Below are 22,019 nucleotides of genomic sequence, written 5' to 3'. Positions count from 1 at the left end.
ACCAAATGTGGTTTTCCCACCGCATTTCGGTCAATTCACATTTCTCATTGTTTCAGTTTAAGTAAACCAGTCTCTCCACCCCGAAATGTGAAAACAAATGCAATCCGCCTCCGAATTGTGGTTGTTTGAGGTGGGCTGTGGACTTGTTGTTATGTGTGATGGAACTTGGGAAGGGGTCTTGAGGAATGGGAATTTTGATATTATTGTGTGTGGGTGGGTGGGTGAGTTGAAGGCGACTTTGAAGTAAGCGGCGCCGGTGACATTGCCCCACGGCTAAGCCTCATTTGTGGTTAAATTGTGTCGCTGGACGGCAGCTGAAAGTCGATTACGTCAATATTGTCGTAGGTTTACGACGACCCCACGGCTAATGGCTAATGGATGGTGCCCATTTGCTTCTGGTTCTGTTTCAGTTCGGGGTTTGAGAATATTTGCGATAAGCTGTAAGTTTGTGGCCGTGCCAGCCGCAACTCATATGCTAATTAGTGTGGCATACTTTAAGGCTCCGCGAAATGCATTAAATCGGAAAATTTTACGATTCAGTGAGGGGCGGCACTCAACGCCCATATGCGAACAATACTGCTATAAACTTACAGTGGAAATACATAAAAATCCTTTGGGATACATTTAGAAATCGAATTACAACCGAATCCCAAAAAAAAGCAAGAAAATAAAAGGAGTAGCTGCTCTACACATTAAAAACGCATAAAAATCGTCAAAACAAAACAGTACAGCAGCCAAAACAGGATGAAGTGTCTGCAAATAAAGTGGCTATGGACATAAAAATCTTGATAGGATTGCAGTTGGCGAAAGAATGAGAGGCTTTTGCACCGAAACCAATTGAAGCAATCAATTAAAATTGACGAACGAAATTGAATCACGTGTTACAATATTCCGCATCCAGTTACATCGAGCATGTGGAAACGTAATAAAGTTACCATTAAATTCGAATCGATTTAATTGCCTCAAGTTCCGAGATTTTGTAGAAATTACTTTAAAGTCCTTGAACTGGAAGAGATTTATAGATATAAAAGCAGCAAGCTTAAATGAGGATGAAACTTAAATAAAATCTTTGGTTTTCTTAACTTTTTTCTAGATTTGTTTATATAAAAGAACATTTTCAATCGCAAAACTTGATAAATTTATTCATGAACATATTTGGATATTTTTGTTAAAGAACTTCTTACCTTATTTTAATGACAACTGTAAATTCCGGAAGGGATAACAAACCGAAATGCAAAACAGAAACGCAACCGTTTTCCTAATGTAATTAACCAGTCTGCAAGTAAAATGCACAAAAGCAAGAAATTAGTAAGAAAATATAGTAAAGAAAAAATGGTAATGCTTTTGGAAAAAAGGGGTAAGAAAATTACAAACTGTTGGAACAAAATGTCAACTTAAACTTTTTATGCACAACAGGGAATAGGAAAAATGTACAAAAATAGAAGGAGCATCAGCAGCTGTCTTGGTCAGAAGGTGGCTAATTACACTGCACAGCAAACAAAGAAATGAAGCAGAAAAAATAGCGAATGGAAGGGAAAAATTAAATGCAGTCCTTTGGGGGGAGCAAAATTTGTTTTGCTGAAGACATTAAACGGAAGGCAAAGCGAGGAATTCCAGGCACGTAGGAGTCACAAAAAATAGTAATACAGAATTAATTAAAACAAAAATTGCTTAAGGAAATTGTATTTTATCTATATTATTGCAGATCCAGAGACGGTGGAAATTACGCAACTTGTCAGCAGCACATGATGCAGAAATAGAAACAGCCACAGAACAATAACAGAAAACAGAATACAGAAACCGGCAAACAGTTCGCCCATATTCAGCAAAGTTTCGTGTGTTTTGCATAAAGTTTTGTGGATCTGAAAGCCAAACATTTATACATGGCAGCAGCCACTTGAATGTAACAAGCCAAAGTTCAAAGCTCAAACTTTTGCCCACACTTCAAACACCGAAGTAGCAACATTGTTGTGCCCCATATCAAATGTCTACGGATGCATGTGGTGCATTGAGTGTGGTCAGGGTGGATCAAGTTGGACAAACCAAAAGTTTGGCTTACACAAAGGCAGAGGTGCTAGCTCTATTCCCCAGAATGCACAGAATAAATGTATTCTTTAATGAGAAGTTTAGAATAACATTGTCAATTTTATTTTATTGTGGCTTTACGTTTAGGTAGTTGTAGTTTTAATACAATACAATTTTTCAATATTTTTTAAACCGTAAAACTAAAAAAGAACATTCCAGACGGTTACAAATCAAAATTATCAAATGATTCAATCTGTCTTACAGACCGAAATTAATTGTAATATGCTTAAATGTATTCCATACCGTAACCCTTAAAGAACCACTAAGTGATTGAGTTTTAAAGCCTATTAGACATTTAATAAAACTGCGTTTGAAGATTTATAAGATAAGGCACTTAAACCCAACGAAATGTTAAAGAGTTGCACTTTTAATTACTCACAAAGAACTGTACACAATTGGATAGAAAAGCCATTAGGGCTGAAAATATGTAACTCGTACTCCCAGAACGAGAACAAATAAAGATAGATATATATATATATATATATATATAAATGCCAGACTCTGTCAGTCTGATTTCAAGCTCAACTAATGAGTGACCATGCATAAACAAAAAATGAGGGGGAAAATGGGAATTTCGACTTAAGTCCATTGCCATGGACGAGCACCTTGCCCTGGGAGACGCTTGAATGTCTCAAGTCAAGCGGCTCCCTCGGCCAACACTTATTTTAATGAGAAATTCTAATTTCACCAATAGCACAAAAGACATCCTGGAAAAATGCGCAAACAACAACAAAAAAAAAATAAATAAAGAAATGTGGCGAAAGATATTTCAGCTTTTCCCGGGCAAGAAGCTGCTGCCGTGATTGCTTTTCGCCACTCGTCCGTGACGAAAACAAAAGAGGCCGCTGTCTTTTCCCCTATCGAAAAGTTGGAAAAACGCCGAACGGAAAAAATACGAATTGCCTGCATAAAAATATCTTGAGTATTTGCTAGTCTGCAATTAAATGAGGGCTCGATTCTCCTGTTTCCAGAAAGGAAACGAGGTGACTGAGCTTAGCAATAATAATTACAGTTTGGCTGAGTTTGGGGTGTATTTGTTGAAGTGTTGCCGGGGCTAAAGTTCTGCGGAGTCGGATAAGGAAGGGTAATGGTAAATATGAAGGATTCAACAAGGAAGCTCAGCCATCAGTCAATTTTAGACTCAGAAATGGTAATGTGGATACCATGAAGTGCGTATTACATTTTTAATTCCTGCTTCTTGGGGGAGACAAAATTAGATTTAGACAAAAAAAAATTTGCTTAGATTTGGGTTCCCTTCTCCACTTGTGCATTTATGATTCCCAACTCGTTCTAGCAGTCTGCTTGTTGACCGAATACTTTTTGTATTATTGTATCTTTACTTTTTTTTATCTAAACCAAAGAAACCAACGACAAATATCGAATTCAAGGACATCAATTTTACTAATATACCACACAGGAATGAGACGTATATCGCAACCCTCAAGAAGAGGGAATTTAGTAGAAAAGATACTTCCCCTTTCGGAATGTTTCGCAATAATCAAGCAGGACTAAGGCAAGTCGAATTACAGCCACAGCTACAGTTAAGGTAATGGTAACGCATGGCAATGTCCATAAAATGACACTGAGTGTCAGTTTCAATTAAACATGTTGACAGCTGTAAGGACACGGCCTGAACTCAGGGGGCAGTCCAGCCAAAATATTCACTCCCTTCCCCCTCCTGTCACAGAGATACAATTGTCCATGTCTGGGGTGGATTTCTGCCCCGCCCCCCCTTACAGTTTCGATTTTAATACAAGAAATTCCTGGCATTGTCGCCTGGCCATAAAGAAGTCGAAGCGAATGCGTTAAAGGAGCCGAACTCATATGACAACTTTATCGGCCCGAAAGAAGAATATTTGCTGAGATTTTCAGGTTGCTTTTGGACATTGACATCTTATGCCTGCATGACACTAGATTAAAAAGATAGCTGGTAAGTAAGTCAAATAATTGCAATATATCGACTTAAAATCTTATAATGTTTTAATAAACTTGCTAAATATTTATTATTATTAAATCTATAAATAAAACAAAAATTTTTAAATCAGTGTTATATGAGCTTTGGATATTGTATGTATTTGCATGCCGTGCTACGACTTTCATTTTTTGACAGGACTAGAAGAAAATCATTGCAATTTTAAGTAATTTTATGTGTATTTGTTTTAATTTACATTCGAAATGAAAGACACAATTTTCTTGGGCAATTTTCTGCCTGATGCATTGACAACTTGTCAAACATTCTAATATCCTGTTCGAGTTTGTGTGCTTGATGTCGTGAAGTGAGCTCCATGGGGGAATTTAGTTTAATTAAACTGCCCATGTATGAATGCAAATACAATGATTTTACTGTTTGCATATTAATTTCCTGTAATTCTAATTGAAGGTGACAGAAGTTGAGAATATTTTTGAAGTAATCTGAAAAGGGTAATGAACAAAATTTCTCTTTGTAGGAGAAATTAAAAAATATACATTTTACTTAAATTGTGTTGATAAAGAGAATTTAATTTTCACGTTTACAAAACAAACAATTTTTAACAAAATTAAGCCCAACACGATTATAAAATCGACCCTTGAAGCGCGGCCTGACCTCAAAAGGTTTTTGATACTTGAACAAGTCATTTAAGTCAATCTCTTTGCGATAGTCCTTCCTTCACCCTCCCTACGTCCTTTTTACAATTTTTTTTCTAGAAAATTGAGGGTGGAAAAATTTAAACCACTCGATGTCATTTTGACGCCAGCGAGCCAGTGACATTTTTCAGTATTTGTCTAAAATATTAGCGTAATGCCTTTGACAAATCAATCGGCAAACGATTGACTCGGGAGACAGAAGGCTGAGTGTCATTAACCAAACCCTCAATAAGCGTTGGTCACACCTCGTGTCAAAATTATTTGCCCAGATTGGGACAAAAGAGCTTGTTGACGGTTCGGATCAAACGCGGCCGAAGCTGTGACAAAGAGGTCTTGAAAATCATCCTGAATTATTTGGAAATTCTTGAAAAAGGTTAATTTGAATATATTTTCTGCCACAGTAGGCTTTTTAGAAATCAAGAAACAGAAATGAAAATAAAAATAAGAAATGCTTTACACAAATTATTTTAATATCCAGAATAAATGTGGTTTACTTAAATATATGAATCTACTAAATTTTATTATGGACTGTTGTGTTCGAAAATCTTAATTTAATTAAAGGTATGCAGTTAATCCTTTGCAATTGAAATAAAAACAAAGTAAACGCAATTTAAAGTTAATGTTATGCAAAAAACATGCAACCAAAAGTGCGAAAACCCCTTTTTGCTTATTCAATCAGTATACCAATTTATTATGGATAACTCACTGGGGACGATGTTTTGGGGGAATTTCTTTTTTGTTCGCCATTTGAAATTCAGCAATAGGAACAAGTGACGCCACTTGGCAACACGTGTTCTTGGCAGTCGAAAGTTGGGTGACATTTGTGTGTGCTGCGGTTTATGTATTAGAAATCAATATTTGAGTATTTATGGAAATTTGGAATACAATAAGAACAAAAAATATTTAAAACAAAAACTTAAGACAAATTCAAAAGCTTTTCTTTAAATAAAAATAGTTTGAGTTTACTCAAAGAAATTGTTTATATACTGACAAACTAAACTGAACAAGTCACCATTTAACTTTGGTTCAAATAATATCCGAGTTATCAGTCATTTTCTATATCTTTGCAAGTCAACATTTATTTTACAGCGTCGAGAATTTCTTACAAAAATTAAAAATAAAACATGGCCAACAACGAAGGTCCAGTTCCAGTTGCAGTACCAGATGCAGAGTTCAAACAGGAGGTGTCCAACTGTATCCTTGAAGAGATAAATCGGCTAATCCAGTGGCGCAATTGGAAAAAATCGGTGTTGGTATTCGTGGTCCTTCAGATTTTAATCTTCGATTTTGCCAATGAGTCAGCAATAAGAGTATTTTGTGTATGGATTCTGTTTGGTCTATTAATAACGATCGGCTATCGCGTTTATGTGCGGTGCCTTCAGTGCTTAAATAAGACCCATATCCAGGGAAATCCCTACCAGAAATATCTAGACATGGATATTAATATATCCGAGGAGGCAGTAAGGCAGTTGGTTTTATTAGTGCCATCACAAATCTTTGGGTTTCTCATTCAGCTAAAATCTGTTGTCTTTGTAACGAATTTTTGGAAAACCCTTAAGTGGATGGTAGTTTTTAGTGGAATGTGCCTTGTTGGCGAGTTTATTTACATCAGCACTTTAGTTCATTTGGGTAAGTCTTCTTATAAAAAATAAATCAATTTTAAAAAATATTTTTGTCTATGAAGGATTGGTTTTGCTCTTCACAATACCCAAGATTTGTACGTGGATTTCTTACTATTACGGCACTGAAAAATCTAGCCAATTTCAAATTCAATCCCCTATTTCGGAAAAGATGGACATTACCTGCTCAAATCAGTCTATTAATGACAGTAGTAAGCTAGTCCTAAAGGAACTGGATGATATTAAAAGTTCCGTTAATTTAGATAATACACAGGAATCTCAAGCCGGGAGCGATAATCCTAAAACATTTGAAAAAGCTATTAATGCGATGGACATCACCTCCTCAAATCAGTCTATTAATGTGAATTGTAAGATTCTTAAAACAAAAGAAAACTGAATGATAATTAAAGTTCTGTCAATTTAGATATAACCCAGGAATCTCACGGGAGCGATAATCCTAAAACATTTGAAGAAGCTATTAATGAGTTCGAGCGTCTTGACGCCTCCTTGATAAATGAGGAAATGACTATATGATCAGAAAACTTTAGTAAGAAGTGAAATGGCTCCTTCCAAAAACTTGTTCTATATATTTTAATCCGTTGGTAGAAACTAAATTGGTATTTTAAACCATATTTAAACAAATAATCTGTAAAATTATTTTACTTTATAATAAAGTTAAATTTTACTTATTCATCTAAGGCGGAATGAGATTTGCTAGTTACTATTGCAATGTAAGCATTTATTTAAATTATTTTAAAATAGGATGGTACTAAACCTTTTTAATATTTGATGGACATAAAAAAATGTAGAATCCTAGAATCAAGCAATCAATCGATATTCGTTAATTTCTCAACTTATCTAATTTGATAAAGAGGCGTAAAAAAATGTAATAGACAAATACAATTTTATAAACAGAATCTAATATAATACGTTATCATATAAGCTAAACATTTAATTAGTTTTTTTCTTCTTTACTTAAATCATTTACTTAATTTTTTTTACCTGCTTAATTTTTTGGATAAGAAATTGATAGATTTTTTGAGTATTAGTTACTTTTAATCCGAATCATTGCTATCGTCTGCATCGTCCAGGAATTCAAAGCGCTTCCTTTTCGTAAAAGCACGATAGGGTCCTTGCTTTGCTGCCTTCGCCTGTGCATCTCCTTGTGGCTTTGATGTCGTTAGGCTGTCTTTCTGCGGCGAATAGTTTGCCTTGAAGCTCTTCAGGAATGGCGGAATGTGCGGGACAACGCCATCCGAATGGAAGTGCACGATACCCTGGATGTGCTGCGGTCGCAGAAGGCTGCAAAGCTGACGCAGATGCATTCTAGTTGGCTGAGGCGACCACTTTAGGTGTTTTAATTCAAGAAAAACCACATTTCGCGTCCGATACATTAGTTGAGCGTGCCCCAACGATTTGCAGACATAAACCTTTGGCAAATAATTCTTTCGCTTAAATCGCTCCAGATCGGAACTAAGGCACCTATAGCTGTCCAAGAAGACCTCACCAAGTTTTATATGTCCACTGAGTCGCGTGTGTGCCAGCTTCCAGAGCATCTCCTCGTAGCCAAATAGTGGCAGATTCAAACACACCACGCTGTTATCCTTTTTGGTGGCATATTCCTCTATTGTAATGGCCATCTCATCAAAATCCACTGGTTCGAAGGGTTCGTTCACGGAGGAGAGATTGAGGTACAGATGCTCGGTGCCCTCGGCGATCCATGAGTTGAAGATGGAGTTGCCCAGCAGTCGACCGAGGTTATCCAGCCTCGTCGCCGAGTAGCTGTAGAGCAATCTGCCACCCTGCTGCCGCCGGATGAGCAGGATGAGGCTGTGGCCCAGGTGACTACCCGAGCAGAGCATCGCCTCCAGGCGCTTGCCATCGCTGAGGATCAGCGGAAAGGGCTGACCCTCCTCCACCACCTTGAAGTCCTGCTCCTTGATGTTCGCGTTGCGGAATCTCAGATACTGATGCAGTTGGTTGGCCAGCGGACGTGTGGTGTACATCCGACAGAATTGGCGGGGCAGCAGGGTGAGCTGCTCCTCCACGTGGATCAGGCTCGTCACAAACACCTTAAAGTGGGCATCGAACAACTTTGGGATCACATCAAAACGCAGATCGGGGTGATCCTTTGGCCGCATTGTGAGTTTGTCAATTCAGCAATACTCTGCAAGTAAAAAAAGCGAGGCACTTTAAACATATATTTTCATTTGTGTCCTCTCTTCCATATTAACTGTTTATAGCAGAAATTGATTTAAATATATTACTTCACAAAATTCTGAAAAATAATATATTTGGCAGCGTGGGCCTCGTTATCTTGACGATTAATTTTAAAATTCAACCTACAGCAAACTTTTATTACAAAATAAAAAATCGGTATAAAGTGGTAAAATTAATTTTGATTTTCCGTATTTATATATAAATGGAGAAAACTTGTAATAATAAAAAAATAATAAAGAATAAAAAGTAACTTTTTGTTTTTGTCAGTTCATTTTCTTATTTTTAATGGTTCAAATACTTAAGCATTAAAACTTTAAAAAAAATTTTTTTAAAGCTTAATTTTCAATGAAAATGTGTGTAGAAGCATCATACGAAATTGGTAGCTTAAAATAATATTTTACGGTTGTAAAATTTTTGTTCTCGTAGTAACTTTTTGGTAATAAATTTGAAGGAAGTTAGGAAAGCCCCTACCTTCACACATTGCACAATTGCTTACTTGTATATCACTAACCTAGGAAGTAGTGGATAGAGGTGCAGAAGTAGCTGCACTCTGAATAATTTGTGTTACCCATTCTCAGTGACGACGCTGCATTTTTATGGGCCAACAAATTTTCCGCCTTGACTCACACAGACCGAAAATGTCATAAAATCTTTAATGGCAATATGGGTATTTGGATTGGAAGAGAGCATTTTCTCCAATGCAGTATTCAAATCCTATGCAAAATGACATTAAAAGCTGTATTAAAAGTGCCGAAACCCGACTAAAAAAGTTTCATTCGTTTCTATAAGTCTGTTTAAGGTAATTAGTTTTTTAGCTAATGTCTATGCACATAAAAGTTAGCTGACTTTAACTGGTTAACAGGGAACGCTATAAGAAATTTATTAAAAGCAGCACAGGATTTGTTAAGTTTTTATTGCTAAGATTATTTGCTGCAAAAACCTTATACAGCTTGTTTATATCAGTTTTAAAAATAGGTAAAAGAAAAAAGTAAAATGTGTAACTAAAAACATCATCAAAAGCAGTCAGCAATCAAAGTAATGATGGCCAATAAATAATTTGCCACAGACAATGGTCCAAAAGGACTCAAAGTACTTAGTTGCACGACTGGAGACCTGTCACACCCTGCCGCAAAGAATTTACATATGAATACTTGGGTATCTGAAGGATTTAATCACATATAATCCCACCCTTCTGGCTGGGACTCTGAAAAATTGAAGAGGACACATATGATAACGTTTCTTGTGGGGTTGGCCAATGACTAATGATGCTTTCATTTATCTTTAGATTGTTTGCCGTGAAAGTGTTAATGCCCGTAGTCCCCACACACAACCTTTCTCTGGATGGCATGTGCGCATAATTACTTGGATTCTTGGAAAAGCTTTTGTCATCATTTTAAAATTATTTAAATTTGGCTCTGAAATGACTAACTGACTAATCGCAATCGCACACACAACGTTGATAAATGAGCCACTGATGAGTGGCGGTGAAGAAAAGCCCAAGCTATATGAAAAATGATCGCAATTTAGGTGTTTGCTTTTAAGCTTTTCCGAATGGAAATGGGGATGTGTGTTCCTCAAAAGATTTTCACTGATAATTATAAGGGATTTGCATATGTAATTTTCCGCTTTCAAGGACTGAAATTACCAAGTCATTGAATTGCACAACCAGTGTTTGTAAAAGCAAAATAAAAAGACTTTAATTTTGACTTTCGTTACTTTACAAAACATTTTACATAACATTTTTTAAATGTTTCATTATTAATTTGTGTATCCATTTATCCATATCTTTATCCATTTGCAAACATAATTCTTATTTGGTACTTTAAGCTTAACCATAATCTTATCCAAGACAATAAAAATAAGCCCAGTAAAGCCTTTAATGTGTCTAATTGATACTGCCAACCATTAAAGCAAATAAAACAAGGAAAAACCATGCGGAGCAGGGAAAAGAATGTGAACGGAAAGGCCCAACAGAGATTTGCCAAATGAAAGATTTATGGTGTGCCAAGGAAAACATTTGTGTTTATATTGCAGTGTTGGTTCTCCACTCCTTCTCGAAGTAAGGGGATATGTGAAGTTTGCGGCGGAGGATGTGCCGAAAGTTCATTAATTATGATTGGAGACAGTTGTACAATTAATAAACGAAGCGAAGCGACTGTTTTCTCGGATTGTGGTAAAGTTCCTTGGATTGGAACTTTTGCAAACGGGAGAGGAAAATTCTGTGCGGAAGCGAAAGTTTCGTTTTTCGCTTTCCCTCTCTCTATTTGTTGAGCCCAAGATTATGATCGGACTTTGATTTATGGTTGGCTGTGCAAATTTATTGCCTTTAATTGTATGCCTCAAAGGATTCCGACTTGGACCTTCATTATCCTTAAATCAGCCATACGCTGAGTAGTTGGCAGCTAATTGATAAAAGTTTCTTGCTTTATTCCAGCTTTGAAACAGGAAATGGTGACAAATAATCATAGATTAAGGAGTCTTAAGAGTTTTTAGATATTTTTGTAGTTCTATTGGTGTTTCATTTGATTTATTAAATACTGTATATATATAATATATGCATATATATTATACATATTTGGTATTTTGTTTTTTATGCAAAAGATAAATATTTTTTTCCAAGATAAAGATGCCATTCAATGCACACATTTAACTGCATACCAGAGATTTTAAAAATGACTAGTTTTACCATTATTTCTTACTGCAAATAATCGAACTTAAGTCTCAAAAATCAATTATTCGCCAACCACTTCCGCAATCTTATAGAGTTGACTTTGAACACCCCCAATTGAAACTTCAGTTTGCACAGCATTTTTTCTGTGCATTTCGGTTTCGAATGCAACTTCTCGTTTGCAGACGTGCGAAGGTGGGCGTTCTGCCCTTTCGGGGCCTCAAGGCATTAATTGCATTCTGCAGCATCGCATTGCACTTTCAATTAGTTGCAAATGCCTTGCCCGAAAGTCGGGGACTCTGAGCCAAGACTCCATCCCCTGGTAACAGGAAACGGAAGTTAAGTGCTGAGGCGAGGCGTTAAGTAAATGCAACCCCAGATGAAAGCAAAGGAAGCTATTTCTACCATGACACTGGAGAAATACGCATTAATTGAAAGGTGACGAACGAAGAGGGGGGGGCTTTGCTCTTAGGGGTTGACTCTGTTGCAACTTTTGGCCACTGACCAGCTCCAGAAAGTTGACCCCTTCGAGTTTGCTGCAGTTGTGCAGTCACTTTGCTTGAAGCCATTTCCTTGACAAAATTGAGGAATGGGAAAATACGGCGGCTGGCTACCTGTCTCTAATGCATTTCAAAATTGATTTATGAGTTTCTTTCGACTGGTTGGCAGCCTTAGACAGATTTCTGTTTGCATTGGGCCTTCGTGTTTGTTTTCAATGTTAATTAAGGTTTACAATTACCCAAGGGGTCTAGAAAGTGGTAAAAAAAAGGGGGGGAAATGGTAATTGACCGACAGTAGAAACGATTTGTGTTATTTCACAGGATTACTACATTGGATTAAAATCTTTCATGGTTCATCTTAAACAAAATAAATTAAAAAATAATATTTATTTAAAATTTTAAATTTACAAAACAGCACACAGCTCCAGTTTACAAAAAAAATTACTAATATTTTTCTTGTTATAAACTGGTTATCTAGTTATGAATGCCAACACAACAAGAAGTCATGCTAAATAAATTCCTCAAGGGATTTTGCCACCACCAACCTTTCCAAAGTAGAACTTACAATGGGTTGCCAGCTCCTGAACAAGAACAATAAATTGCTTTTTAAACACTTAGAAGAAGGACAAGCTAACATAGTTCGAAGTAACATTGGCGTCAAGTGCACTTTGGCTCCCACGCTCCTGCAGGATATTCTTCGTCGAATGTGGATTCTGCTCCTATATGCTCCCCGATCCGATTCGCTTGGCTTACGTTTGAAGCCAAGTTGGCTTACAAGTTGGCAGCTGACAACTTTCTAAGAATAACTGCAAAGCGATTTGCATATTTAGCTGCATGGAGGTGAGGTGAGAACTTTATCGCTTCTAATGCAGCCAGGCGAGGCGAAGCACATGCATCACACACTCACACTCGTAAATCTTGGCCAGAAACTTTGGCAGACAACAAATTTATTTATAAACACAAGAAGTAACACTTGAGTTGGGTTTTTCCTCTGAATTTCTGGAAATGGGCAAGGGGTTAATGAATCAATAATAAAGATATGTAAATAAGGTAAAATACATTTACCATTAGAAATGGATATTACATTGTTTCATAGCGATATTGACAATCAAATTGCTTTAATATATTAGACTTTATTAAACTAAAAATACAGAAAACAGTTTATTCTGTACAAAAAACAAATAATACGAAGACAACAAAGGGATATTAGTTTTGAAAAAGCAAATAAAATAAGAACAACATCAAGGTGTTTCTAAAATACCCTGTTCATCAAACTGACGAAGACTGGCCTTGATTGTCTGACGCACTCGCTCGTTGGCAAATAATTGCTTACGTTTTTTTAACATAGCTTCTTTATCCCCAAAAGTGTGTACACTGAAATCGGCACTGACCTCAGGTGCAGCACAGCAAATAGGTAGCTCACAGGAAACGGCATAATATGCATAAAACAAACAACGTTGCATCTCATCCTTCAATTGATCAAAAGTGGGCTGGGATCCCACAAACCCACAATGGGTTAAAGTCTCTTGAAGGCTGTGATAATAGTGATTCAGAAGCTCATCCTGCTGATTCAGTAATACTTCATGTTTGACGCTGGTGTAATAAAAGAAATAAAGGTCTATGGCCGGACTGCCCCAAAAACAGTTTTGGAAATCCACCTAAAATGTATGAAATGGTTATACATAAAATTTCCAAGTTGGAAGACAAACATTTTCACTTACAAGTACTACCTTCTTATTGGCTGAATCAAACATAATATTATTTACCCAAGGATCACCATGGACAACCGCATTAAAGGACGACTTTTTGGGATCGACCACATTTTTCATTCTTTTGATATATTCGACTGGTATTTGAGCCTTCATTTTCTTTGATATTTCCGGCAGTTCGTCGGCAAAAACTTCTGCCGCGTATTCAGTGCCATCTAGGACGATTACTTTGGCGAAAAGATCCGTCAGGTCATTGCCATAATTGGAAGGTGAAAGCTTTGCTACCAATTCTGGTTGCTTTTGGAACAGTATCATGGAAGCGCCGTGAAACTGAGCCATCTTCCTTACACAAATTTTGGCATCTTCCAGGTTGAGGCCCTGATGGCGATCAAAAGATCCGTAACCTAGAGCACCCAAGTCCTCCAATATGTAGATCTCCTTTCCAGGTGATGTTTCGGCCAGCAGGCAACTAAAAATTCAAAGAATTGCCACATTTACATTGCACTTCATTTTTTGGTAATAATAATTTTATAAAATTATTTTGCAAATCATTATTTGAACAATTTAGCTAAAATAGGTTTGCAAAATTAAGTTGATCTAAAAACAGCATTTATTTTGTAGACAAACAGATGTTTACATTTTCTCTTTGTTTAAAAATAATATATTTAAAATAATTTCTTTAAATGGCAAACAATTGCAAATTCCAAAACAATTTTTTTTTTTACTGCCCAACAAATAATTTTAAATATAAACCATGAATTGTTAAACATTTTTCATATTTTATGTTTTGTAAAATATTATATTTTTTACTATAACTGATTACTTACTCGGCACTTATTTTGTGATCGCCCAACTCAGTTGGAAATTTTTCAAGAATAGCTGACATAGCTGGTAGGAGTTGCTCGAACATATCCTTTTCATTTGTGCCTATTTCTGTAGCGATGGGCAGCAGATCCTTGAGGACATAATTCCCTGATTCAAGAGCCCCATCGGGTGACCGTCGAAATTTCAACGCAACCCGGTAGATGACGCTGCAGAAGTTCTCGCCTTTCTGGCTCACAGCCTCGATGTGAAAGTTTTCCACGCGTAGCTTTTCGCAACTAAATGCTCTCGCCAAAGCTCTCTCGAAATATTCCGCACTGTAGTTTTTCGGCTCCATATTACGTCTGTTCTGAACAAACCTCGGCAATTGACTGAACCCAAGTGTGAACCATTAGTTATGAAATTGACTCCGGCCTTCCCCTTTAATTATTACAAGTATATCTTTCTGGGAGCTTTGTCGCTATCACTGCATGATCAACACATAAACAAATTGTTTCGCACTTGATATTCTTTAATTTTTCAAGATTGTCGAAATGATCTTGCGGTTAATGGTTATATCACATTTGTAAAGTAGGAATAAAAATAGATACTCTATATATTTACAAGTTCGTAACCATGTAACAGAAATAAAAAAAAATTGGGGTATAGAATAGTTATGTGAAATCGTTAGATGTCACAGTTGCAGATAAGTCTTCCAAAGCAATACAATATATTTTAAAATGCTTTTATAAACCGTTACACTGGTTTATAAAACTATGTTGGGATACACACAAAATTAAATTTTAAAAAAGGAAATATTAAAACAATTATATTAATAAATTTTCTGATCCATAGAAGATTTTTTTCTGTGTATGGATAATGGAGCACTAATTCACGGGATCAAATAATAAAACGTGTTTGTCGTCAAGCACTCCCCAAACAAAGCGGAATTGTCTCTGGTTCAACAAAATCACGAGATCAAATTGTAAAGAATAAAAATGGGGTAAGTAGGGGCTGTTGAATGACAACAAATAAAATGACCCTTCTTCTCGTATCTTGTTTTTTTCTTTGTTTATGGTGCTTTGCTTGGTTAGTTTAAAACTAAATCCGCCAGAAAAAAAATGGATTTGCGGACATAAATTTATAAAGATTTGATTATGACTTGGAAAAGTTTTTATGAACACATGTTAAGATTCATATTTATCATTACATAAAACCATGATATCAAATTTGTACCTGTTGAATTAATTTTTCTGGATTTTTCTGTTACTTTGAAGTACAAATTATAAAAACAAGATAAATATAAAAAAGTTGTTTAATATAACAAAATTTTGCTGTTTAAAACGTACTTTTAGCTTAGTATGTTGCTTTAATAATTTTGGTGTCCTGAATTAAAAATTTCAAAGAAATTTCAGTTGCGAAATGGGTGTATATGGTCTTTATTTGGATGAAAGCCAATTTTTTAGTCAATTTATAAAAACGTATTAACCTGGTCAATGTATATTTGTATAACATAACAAAAAATGTATAAATCAAAACAAAGTCAATAAAACATATTTAGAACATGGCTACCATGTTATGAAGATGTATGATAATATGCAAATGAGGATGTTTCAGGATCCCATGGTTAAGTTTTAAACAAGTACATAGAGTTCGCTTTAAGAAGCACTATAATAATGTGTTACCGTATGGATCTTTAAGTAATCCGAACATTTTCTTGGTGCTGAAGATATACATACCCAACCACCCCAATTTGAGATCCTTTTTGCTCATCCCCTAGTTTTAGGGTCACATATATTTATATTTCTTCTTCTTATAATTAGTGCTAGAAGTTGGTTACTTTTGCTGCATTTTAACATTCTTACCAGAATATAATGCCCTTTGAAAGGAAATGCAAAATAAGACCCAAGCAAATCAAACTACTTAAACAACGATGCAACTGTGAAAGTGTAATTGTGGATTTGCCTTGTTATTGTAGTTGATATAACTTCACGTGTTGCAATTATTATTAAAAATGCTTTTTGTATACAATGTTATTGTTTATTTGCACCAACCTTTGCAATTGCGATTGTCAACAAAGCACGCAGAAACAACAATGTTAAGCTTTTGGGTAGAAGCACGTTCGGAACATTGCATTGCGGATAACACACGCGACCTTTTAAACGACATTTATAAACTTAAGCACGATTAATACATCACATAGTTTAGACAATTAGTAAATCAAAATTATATTTCTAAAATTACGGAGAATATCGCGCTTATAAACAAGTTCCAAGCGAACCGAACTGGCTCAAATGAGCAAAATAACAGCTGCTTGAACCAGTTCCCGATGAGCGATAAATAGAACCACACCAACTAATCTGCTATCGATATATGTATCGAAACAAGACAAGAAACGATTTCTTGGCGGTCATTTTAAATTTCATTAATACAAAAATTGCTTTATGCCCAAGATAATAAGATATATTTTCAATGATATTTGTTCGTCTTTCAAAGGTTTGTTCTTAAAAGCCTCATTGGTTTATGCACTTGAACTTTTTAATATTTTTTTAACAGACTTATTTGTATTTAAAATTTACATTAGATTATCACCCTTAAAATATATTAACATAACAACTGACAACTACTCAAACGTGCTCTCCTTCCGTTTTAAGGCACTAAAGAAGTCGATGTCGAGCAGTTTTCTAGGATTGAATTTTTGTCCAGAACTCACTGTCTTTTGGGCATCCGCGTTCTTGACAATGCGATTCCATTCGGAGAGGTCGTTGCCTGGGTTATTGCGATTGGCCTCCTGATGGAGAGGTTTCAGCATGAAGTGGGCTTTAACCAGCTGTTTTAGCAAACGCACTATAGTATACAAATAAGTTAAGGAAATTACTATTGTAAAATATTCATAAATCGTTTTTTAACTTACATTGTATTGGCTGAAAACCAAGTAAATCTGCATGTTCGCTCCACCAGTTGCAAATGAGGCTGAGGTAGTGTTTTGTCGTCTCCTCGGAGTCGCGAAAAAGGCAGGTAAGGTAATACTCATGAAACACAAGGGTCAGCAGGTGGACCGCGATGCGTGAAATCTCACCCACCTCTTCAGTGCCTAAAAAACACGTAAACGTTTCAAACTAATTAAAATAGGACTAAGCTACTAAGTTGTGTCAATTAATAAAAGAATATTTTCGCTGGATTTAACAATATTTTTTTTTCGGTAAGCAAACGCACCTGCTTTCCTTTCGTGCAGCATCCACTGGTGCATCACCTGGAAGACGATGGTCACTGCACTGAGGCACAATTTCACATAACATTCGCAATCCTTGCCGCGCTGCGATGAACTCGAGTTGGAATTTGAGTTAAGATTCGAGTTCGAAGCGGAAGCTGATGCGGAACCATTGGAGATCGATCCCTGAACTGCTGCTGTTGTGCTGCAACTGAAATTTCCGCCCTCTTTCATCAGAGTGCCATCGCCAGAGTCCTCATCGCCATCATCCGCAAAGTATGGCAGCATTTCCATTATGAAGTCCGGAGGATTCTTAAAGCACTCGAATGCAAATCTTACATGATTTCCTCCGATTTGAAGCAGTAACTGAAACTGGTCATTTTTCAGAGGGGTTTCACTAAAGAAACATAGCTCGAGTAATCCCGAATAGACCTGAAGTAAACAGGAGTCGGGACCAAATCGATAAACTGAGCGAACGCGATCCGACACAAAGCACTCCTTGTGACTATTTACACACATCTTAACCATCAGTTGAGGGTGTCGAAGGCACCTCAAAAGGCAGGAGCTCACTTCAGCAAAAACCCAAGGATTGGGACGCGTAAAAACTAGCTGTTTAAGCAGATTAAAGAGCAGATCCTCATTCTGTTGAAGCAAATCCTTTCCCTGTAGTAGACTGTTAAGTAGGGAAGCCAAAGCTTCCAGCAAACCGAAATGTCGGCTCACCTCGTAGGAAAATCCCACTTTTATGACAGCTTCAATAGCTATGTCGAGTATCCCTAGATCATTTTGTTTCCACTCCAGAATAGCGCTGGAAATTCTCTCCTCTTGCCGGCAAATCAAGGCCAAAGTGGCAATGTAGCGACGCAACGGCACAGCCTTTTCGTTCTCATACAAAGCAGCCTGCTGAGAAAGGGAAAAGCGGGGAAGTTCCTCCTCGATGTTGTAGGGATTGTACGGATATAACATGCAGTTGTGCGGAAAATCCAATTTTTGTACGTACGAGGCGAACTCCGAAAAAATCTTGCCGACGGAAGTCACTACGCTTGGGATGAGATTATCCAGAGATTCCGGCTGCACCTGCAACTGAGCGTAATGGAGCAGCAGTGGCTTAAGCTCTAGCTCGAAGGGGCTTCTTCGCTTCTTACCCTGATCCTCATCTTCGGTATATTCAAACCTAAAAGCATTATCGATTCTTAGTCTGGGCACAGATCTGTGTATGTTGAGCCTATGCAGACGAAGTAAAGCCCGCTTTTCAAAGTGATCCGGAGCAGCCTGTACAATGCTCATGCTCGAATTCATACTTTTTTCATGGGCTCTTTGCTGAGTCTTTAACTTGGAGTACTCAGCGTTCTTCATCTTCAACTCGATATCCTTGGCCGCTATTTGTTTGGCCGCTTCTGCCACTTTTTTGTTGCAATCCCGATTCGTTTCATCGGCTAAAGCCAGCTTCTCCATTTTGCTGGCCTGCAGCTGCTGGCGAACGTGCTTCAGCTCATCACGGAGCAGGGTCACCTGCGGAAGTAAATCGAATTGGGTTAATTGTATGACATATTAATATTACATATTTTATGCTATTTAAATTACAGATTAACACTTGACTGGAGTAAAGCTTTGAATAAAATATACCCATAAATAGATAAAAATTTGATTTTAGGAAATCAATTAAATCATCTAGATTCAAAAGCTTTCAGTAAAATATAGCTCACCTCTCCCGATTTGATCTCGTTGCGTTCGTTGCTGTCACCCAGATTCTTCTCCAGCTGTGACTTCTCCCGCTTGAGGGCTTCGATGCGATCCATGAGAAACTTGATCTGGTGCTCCTGCTGGCGGGATTGCGTGGCATTCATCGCGGTTGTGGACGTTTTTTGATGAACACTGATGGTGGTGCTAATGGATCTACTCGTGCTGGGCTTGCATTCCGGTGGCTTTTGTGGCTCGGTATCGATGAGGGTCACGGCCAGGAAATCAAAGTCATCGTCGTCCCCGAAGATGGCATCCATGTCCATAGACGTGGACTTCTTAGACGGCGGCGGCGGAGGTGGCGGAAACATTTGTTGGGTGCTGGTGGAGCCCTGGCCCATGGGAGCAAATTCGGTGAAGGTCACCTCGGTGTGGGCGATGTCCACCTCCGGGTCCGCCTTCTTCTTGCGCTCCTCCGCTTCTAATTCCGCCTCCGCCAGCTGGGTGGCCATCAGGATTACGTCGTCGTCATCGTCATCCCAGAAAATGCCATCAAAGTTATTCCTTGGCGGACTGGGACGCGACGATCCGCGGGTCACGCTGACGTCCAGGCGCGGTTTCTTGGCCCGCGCAAAGTCCTTCATGGGACCAAATCGCTTGGAGGCCATTTTTCCGTCGGATTTTCCCTAATTTTCCTATTAACGCTGTTTCCTGGCCATAAATGATTTAATATGATCTGCCGGTTTGTTTATAAAAACAGGCGGCCAATTTAGCGATGGCACCATTGGCAATAGAGATGGTGTTTCGTCGCTACTTAGCTAGCAATGCAATTCGAAAAATATTTTTGCTTATTTATTTGTATAATGATCTTCATTTTTCCGCTTTTTTAGCTAGAAAAGCTAATTTTTGCTATTACCAAAGCTCAACGATTTACATTTTAGCCTCACCTATCGCTTGGAATAGGTTATACGATAATTTTTCTTGCTTACCTATCGCTTCAAATGGTCTTTGCGATGTTTTTTCGAATTTTACTATCGGCAAGTCGGTGTATCGGCATGTGGACACGTAATCGCGCGCTTCTCAACACTGGTCTCCTATTAACCTCAAAGGAAAACCGACGAAGTCGACTCGACGCGAATTTCAAAGGAAAACAAGCGAATTTTCAGGGAAATTAGGTCGCAGCTTCTTCTGCCGACTTTTCTGGGGGAAGGGCGGCGTGAATGGGACGCCATGCCAGCGAAGCGGATGACGGCCACCACAGCAACAGCAGTTTCGTCCATCGGTGGACCCAGTGGGTCCTCCACGACTAATAATGGTCCGTCTGGGGGCGGGACACGCCCCTTGGAGACACTCAATGGAATGACCAGGCTGACTCCCGCCCGCGACTTGACCCTAGGTGGGCGTGGCGCTGGAGCAGCCAGCAAAAAGGTCTTCGCCCCCAATTTGAATGCGGTGCGGAACAAAAATGCGTGAGTACATGGATATCCTAAGGTAATCGTTAATTTCATCATCTCGTCTAAATTGCAGCAATGTCAAGACCTCCAAGGACACCACCCAACCCAGAGGCGGACGCCGGGGTGGGCGTGGCAATGGGACAGGAGCAACACGTGGTCGTGGTGGGAGTTCCGCTGGCGGGGGCAATTCCACCCTCATCCAAACGCAAGGACTCTTCTCCGAAGGAGCCGGCGATGTCCACATGCGGAGATCCACTGGCAATGGTACGGCGTATGCCAGGGCCGGCGAGGAGGTGGCCGTGGCCAGGAAACGGGTGGATCGCAAGGACGACAAGGGCCAGGGCGAAAGGATCAAGGAACTCCTCGGCGAGTCGGATGCCAGCGATGCAGAGCTCAGCGAAGAGGAGGCGAACAAGACTGAGATGGCCCTTAAGCCCATCCTGCTGAAGGAAGGTATGTGTTGTAGTTTATTCAATACTTTTTCTCTATAATACTGCTAATATTGATGACCATTTATTTTAAACCCCAGGTCTTTGGGCCACCCAGAAGACACCGATTGTGAAGACCGAGGACACAAGTGAAACCTCCACCCAAAAGGGTAATAAAGCTGCACTTATAATCTTACTCTATTCTAACCAAAATCGTTGCTTTTAGACACTCTGGCTGTTGCTCAGCATTTGCAGCAACTGCATGTGGCCGTGCAAGCTGCCAGCTTAGAGGAACTACCGCTTCAATACGGTCGCTATCCGCGCAGCATTGGCAACTTTCTGGACTCCAGTCAATCGCAGATCTTCCTGATGCAGCTGCCGGATGTGCTGCCATGTGTGGGTGATGACCCGGAGGACACAGAACCCTCTAAAGCGGATCCCCAAGCAGCCAGTGAATCGGAACCCTCAAGTCCTGCAGCCAAATCCTCCAGCGGAGCCAAGGGAAGTGTACTACGACAGCTGGAAGAGGGACAAATCGGAAAGATCCTGCGGTACAAATCGGGTCGCGTCAAACTCCAGCTGGGGGATACCCGTTTTGATTTGGACATGGGTCTCGATCCGGGTTTCCTGCAAGAGCTTATGTCTGTTACTGCGAACCGCGAGCAGCGCAGCGGAAACATGATTAATTTGGGACCCATACAGGCCAAACTAAAGGCCACTCCGGATTGGGTGCACCTCTTCGAGCAGCAGGAGGCGGCAGCCAAACGAACGAATCAGGCACCCAACACGTAGCACTACCTTCATTCAGCCCCCCCCGTAGTAGATATGTAAAATTGTAAATAGGCTGCGCCTAAGTCTAAGTTATTTCTACTCTAAATGCCGTATATAAACTTTAAATATAGAAATTTTGTAATACGCGGTTTGATATTCTTAAGGGACAGTCGGATTGTATAACCTATCGGGCACAAACTATTAGTTAAGCTAATCAAAATCTTTATCAATTAATATATTGTTCAAAT

The 22,019-nt window shown here is 38.5% G+C and overlaps 5 protein-coding genes across 8 annotated transcripts; 2 read left to right on the top strand and 3 right to left on the bottom strand.

Annotated features, from left to right (window-relative positions):
• Positions 1 to 1,221: 1,221 nt before the first annotated feature.
• LOC108135662 lies at positions 1,222 to 16,502 on the bottom strand. 2 transcript variants are annotated; one of them, XM_017256496.2, is made up of 3 exons: positions 16,282 to 16,502; positions 7,383 to 8,496; positions 1,222 to 1,276 (listed from the first exon to the last, which is right to left on the bottom strand). In XM_017256496.2, the coding sequence occupies exon 2, from the start codon at positions 8,468 to 8,470 to the stop codon at positions 7,385 to 7,387; it is 1,086 nt and encodes a 361-aa protein (XP_017111985.1). In that variant the 5' UTR covers positions 8,471 to 8,496; positions 16,282 to 16,502; the 3' UTR covers positions 1,222 to 1,276; positions 7,383 to 7,384. The 2 variants fall into 2 exon arrangements, with proteins under 2 accessions (XP_017111985.1, XP_017111984.1); XM_017256495.1 differs by lacking the exon at positions 1,222 to 1,276 and having other exon boundaries at positions 7,349 to 8,496.
• LOC108135663 (reticulon-1-A) lies at positions 5,752 to 7,022 on the top strand. 3 transcript variants are annotated; one of them, XM_017256499.2, is made up of 4 exons: positions 5,752 to 6,339; positions 6,395 to 6,538; positions 6,593 to 6,697; positions 6,754 to 7,022. In XM_017256499.2, the coding sequence occupies exons 1-4, from the start codon at positions 5,835 to 5,837 to the stop codon at positions 6,861 to 6,863; spliced, it is 864 nt and encodes a 287-aa protein (XP_017111988.1). In that variant the 5' UTR covers positions 5,752 to 5,834; the 3' UTR covers positions 6,864 to 7,022. The 3 variants fall into 3 exon arrangements, with proteins under 3 accessions (XP_017111988.1, XP_017111987.1, XP_017111986.1); XM_017256498.2 differs by having other exon boundaries at positions 6,395 to 6,541; XM_017256497.2 differs by having other exon boundaries at positions 6,395 to 6,697.
• LOC108135661 lies at positions 12,621 to 14,676 on the bottom strand. Its single transcript, XM_017256494.2, has 3 exons — positions 14,254 to 14,676; positions 13,439 to 13,895; positions 12,621 to 13,375 (listed from the first exon to the last, which is right to left on the bottom strand). Exons 1-3 carry the CDS (start codon positions 14,583 to 14,585, stop codon positions 12,959 to 12,961), a joined length of 1,206 nt encoding a protein of 401 aa, XP_017111983.1. The 5' UTR covers positions 14,586 to 14,676; the 3' UTR covers positions 12,621 to 12,958.
• A 211-nt stretch (positions 16,503 to 16,713) lies between the features above and the next one.
• On the bottom strand, positions 16,714 to 19,912 carry LOC108135499 (ATR-interacting protein mus304). The gene is made up of 4 exons (XM_017256242.2): positions 19,145 to 19,912; positions 17,444 to 18,950; positions 17,142 to 17,321; positions 16,714 to 17,074 (listed from the first exon to the last, which is right to left on the bottom strand). The coding sequence occupies exons 1-4, from the start codon at positions 19,784 to 19,786 to the stop codon at positions 16,851 to 16,853; spliced, it is 2,553 nt and encodes an 850-aa protein (XP_017111731.1). The 5' UTR covers positions 19,787 to 19,912; the 3' UTR covers positions 16,714 to 16,850.
• A 282-nt stretch (positions 19,913 to 20,194) lies between these two features.
• On the top strand, positions 20,195 to 21,913 carry LOC108135668 (DNA-directed RNA polymerase III subunit RPC4). Its single transcript, XM_017256503.2, has 4 exons — positions 20,195 to 20,587; positions 20,646 to 21,025; positions 21,102 to 21,170; positions 21,227 to 21,913. The coding sequence occupies exons 1-4, from the start codon at positions 20,349 to 20,351 to the stop codon at positions 21,790 to 21,792; spliced, it is 1,254 nt and encodes a 417-aa protein (XP_017111992.1). The 5' UTR covers positions 20,195 to 20,348; the 3' UTR covers positions 21,793 to 21,913.
• Positions 21,914 to 22,019: the final 106 nt, after the last annotated feature.

This window comes from Drosophila elegans, unplaced genomic scaffold, assembly GCF_018152505.1.
Source record: "Drosophila elegans isolate 14027-0461.03 unplaced genomic scaffold, ASM1815250v1 contig_208, whole genome shotgun sequence".
Taxonomy (NCBI): domain Eukaryota; kingdom Metazoa; phylum Arthropoda; class Insecta; order Diptera; family Drosophilidae; genus Drosophila; species Drosophila elegans.
This window is presented reverse-complemented; position numbering and strand designations above follow the sequence as displayed.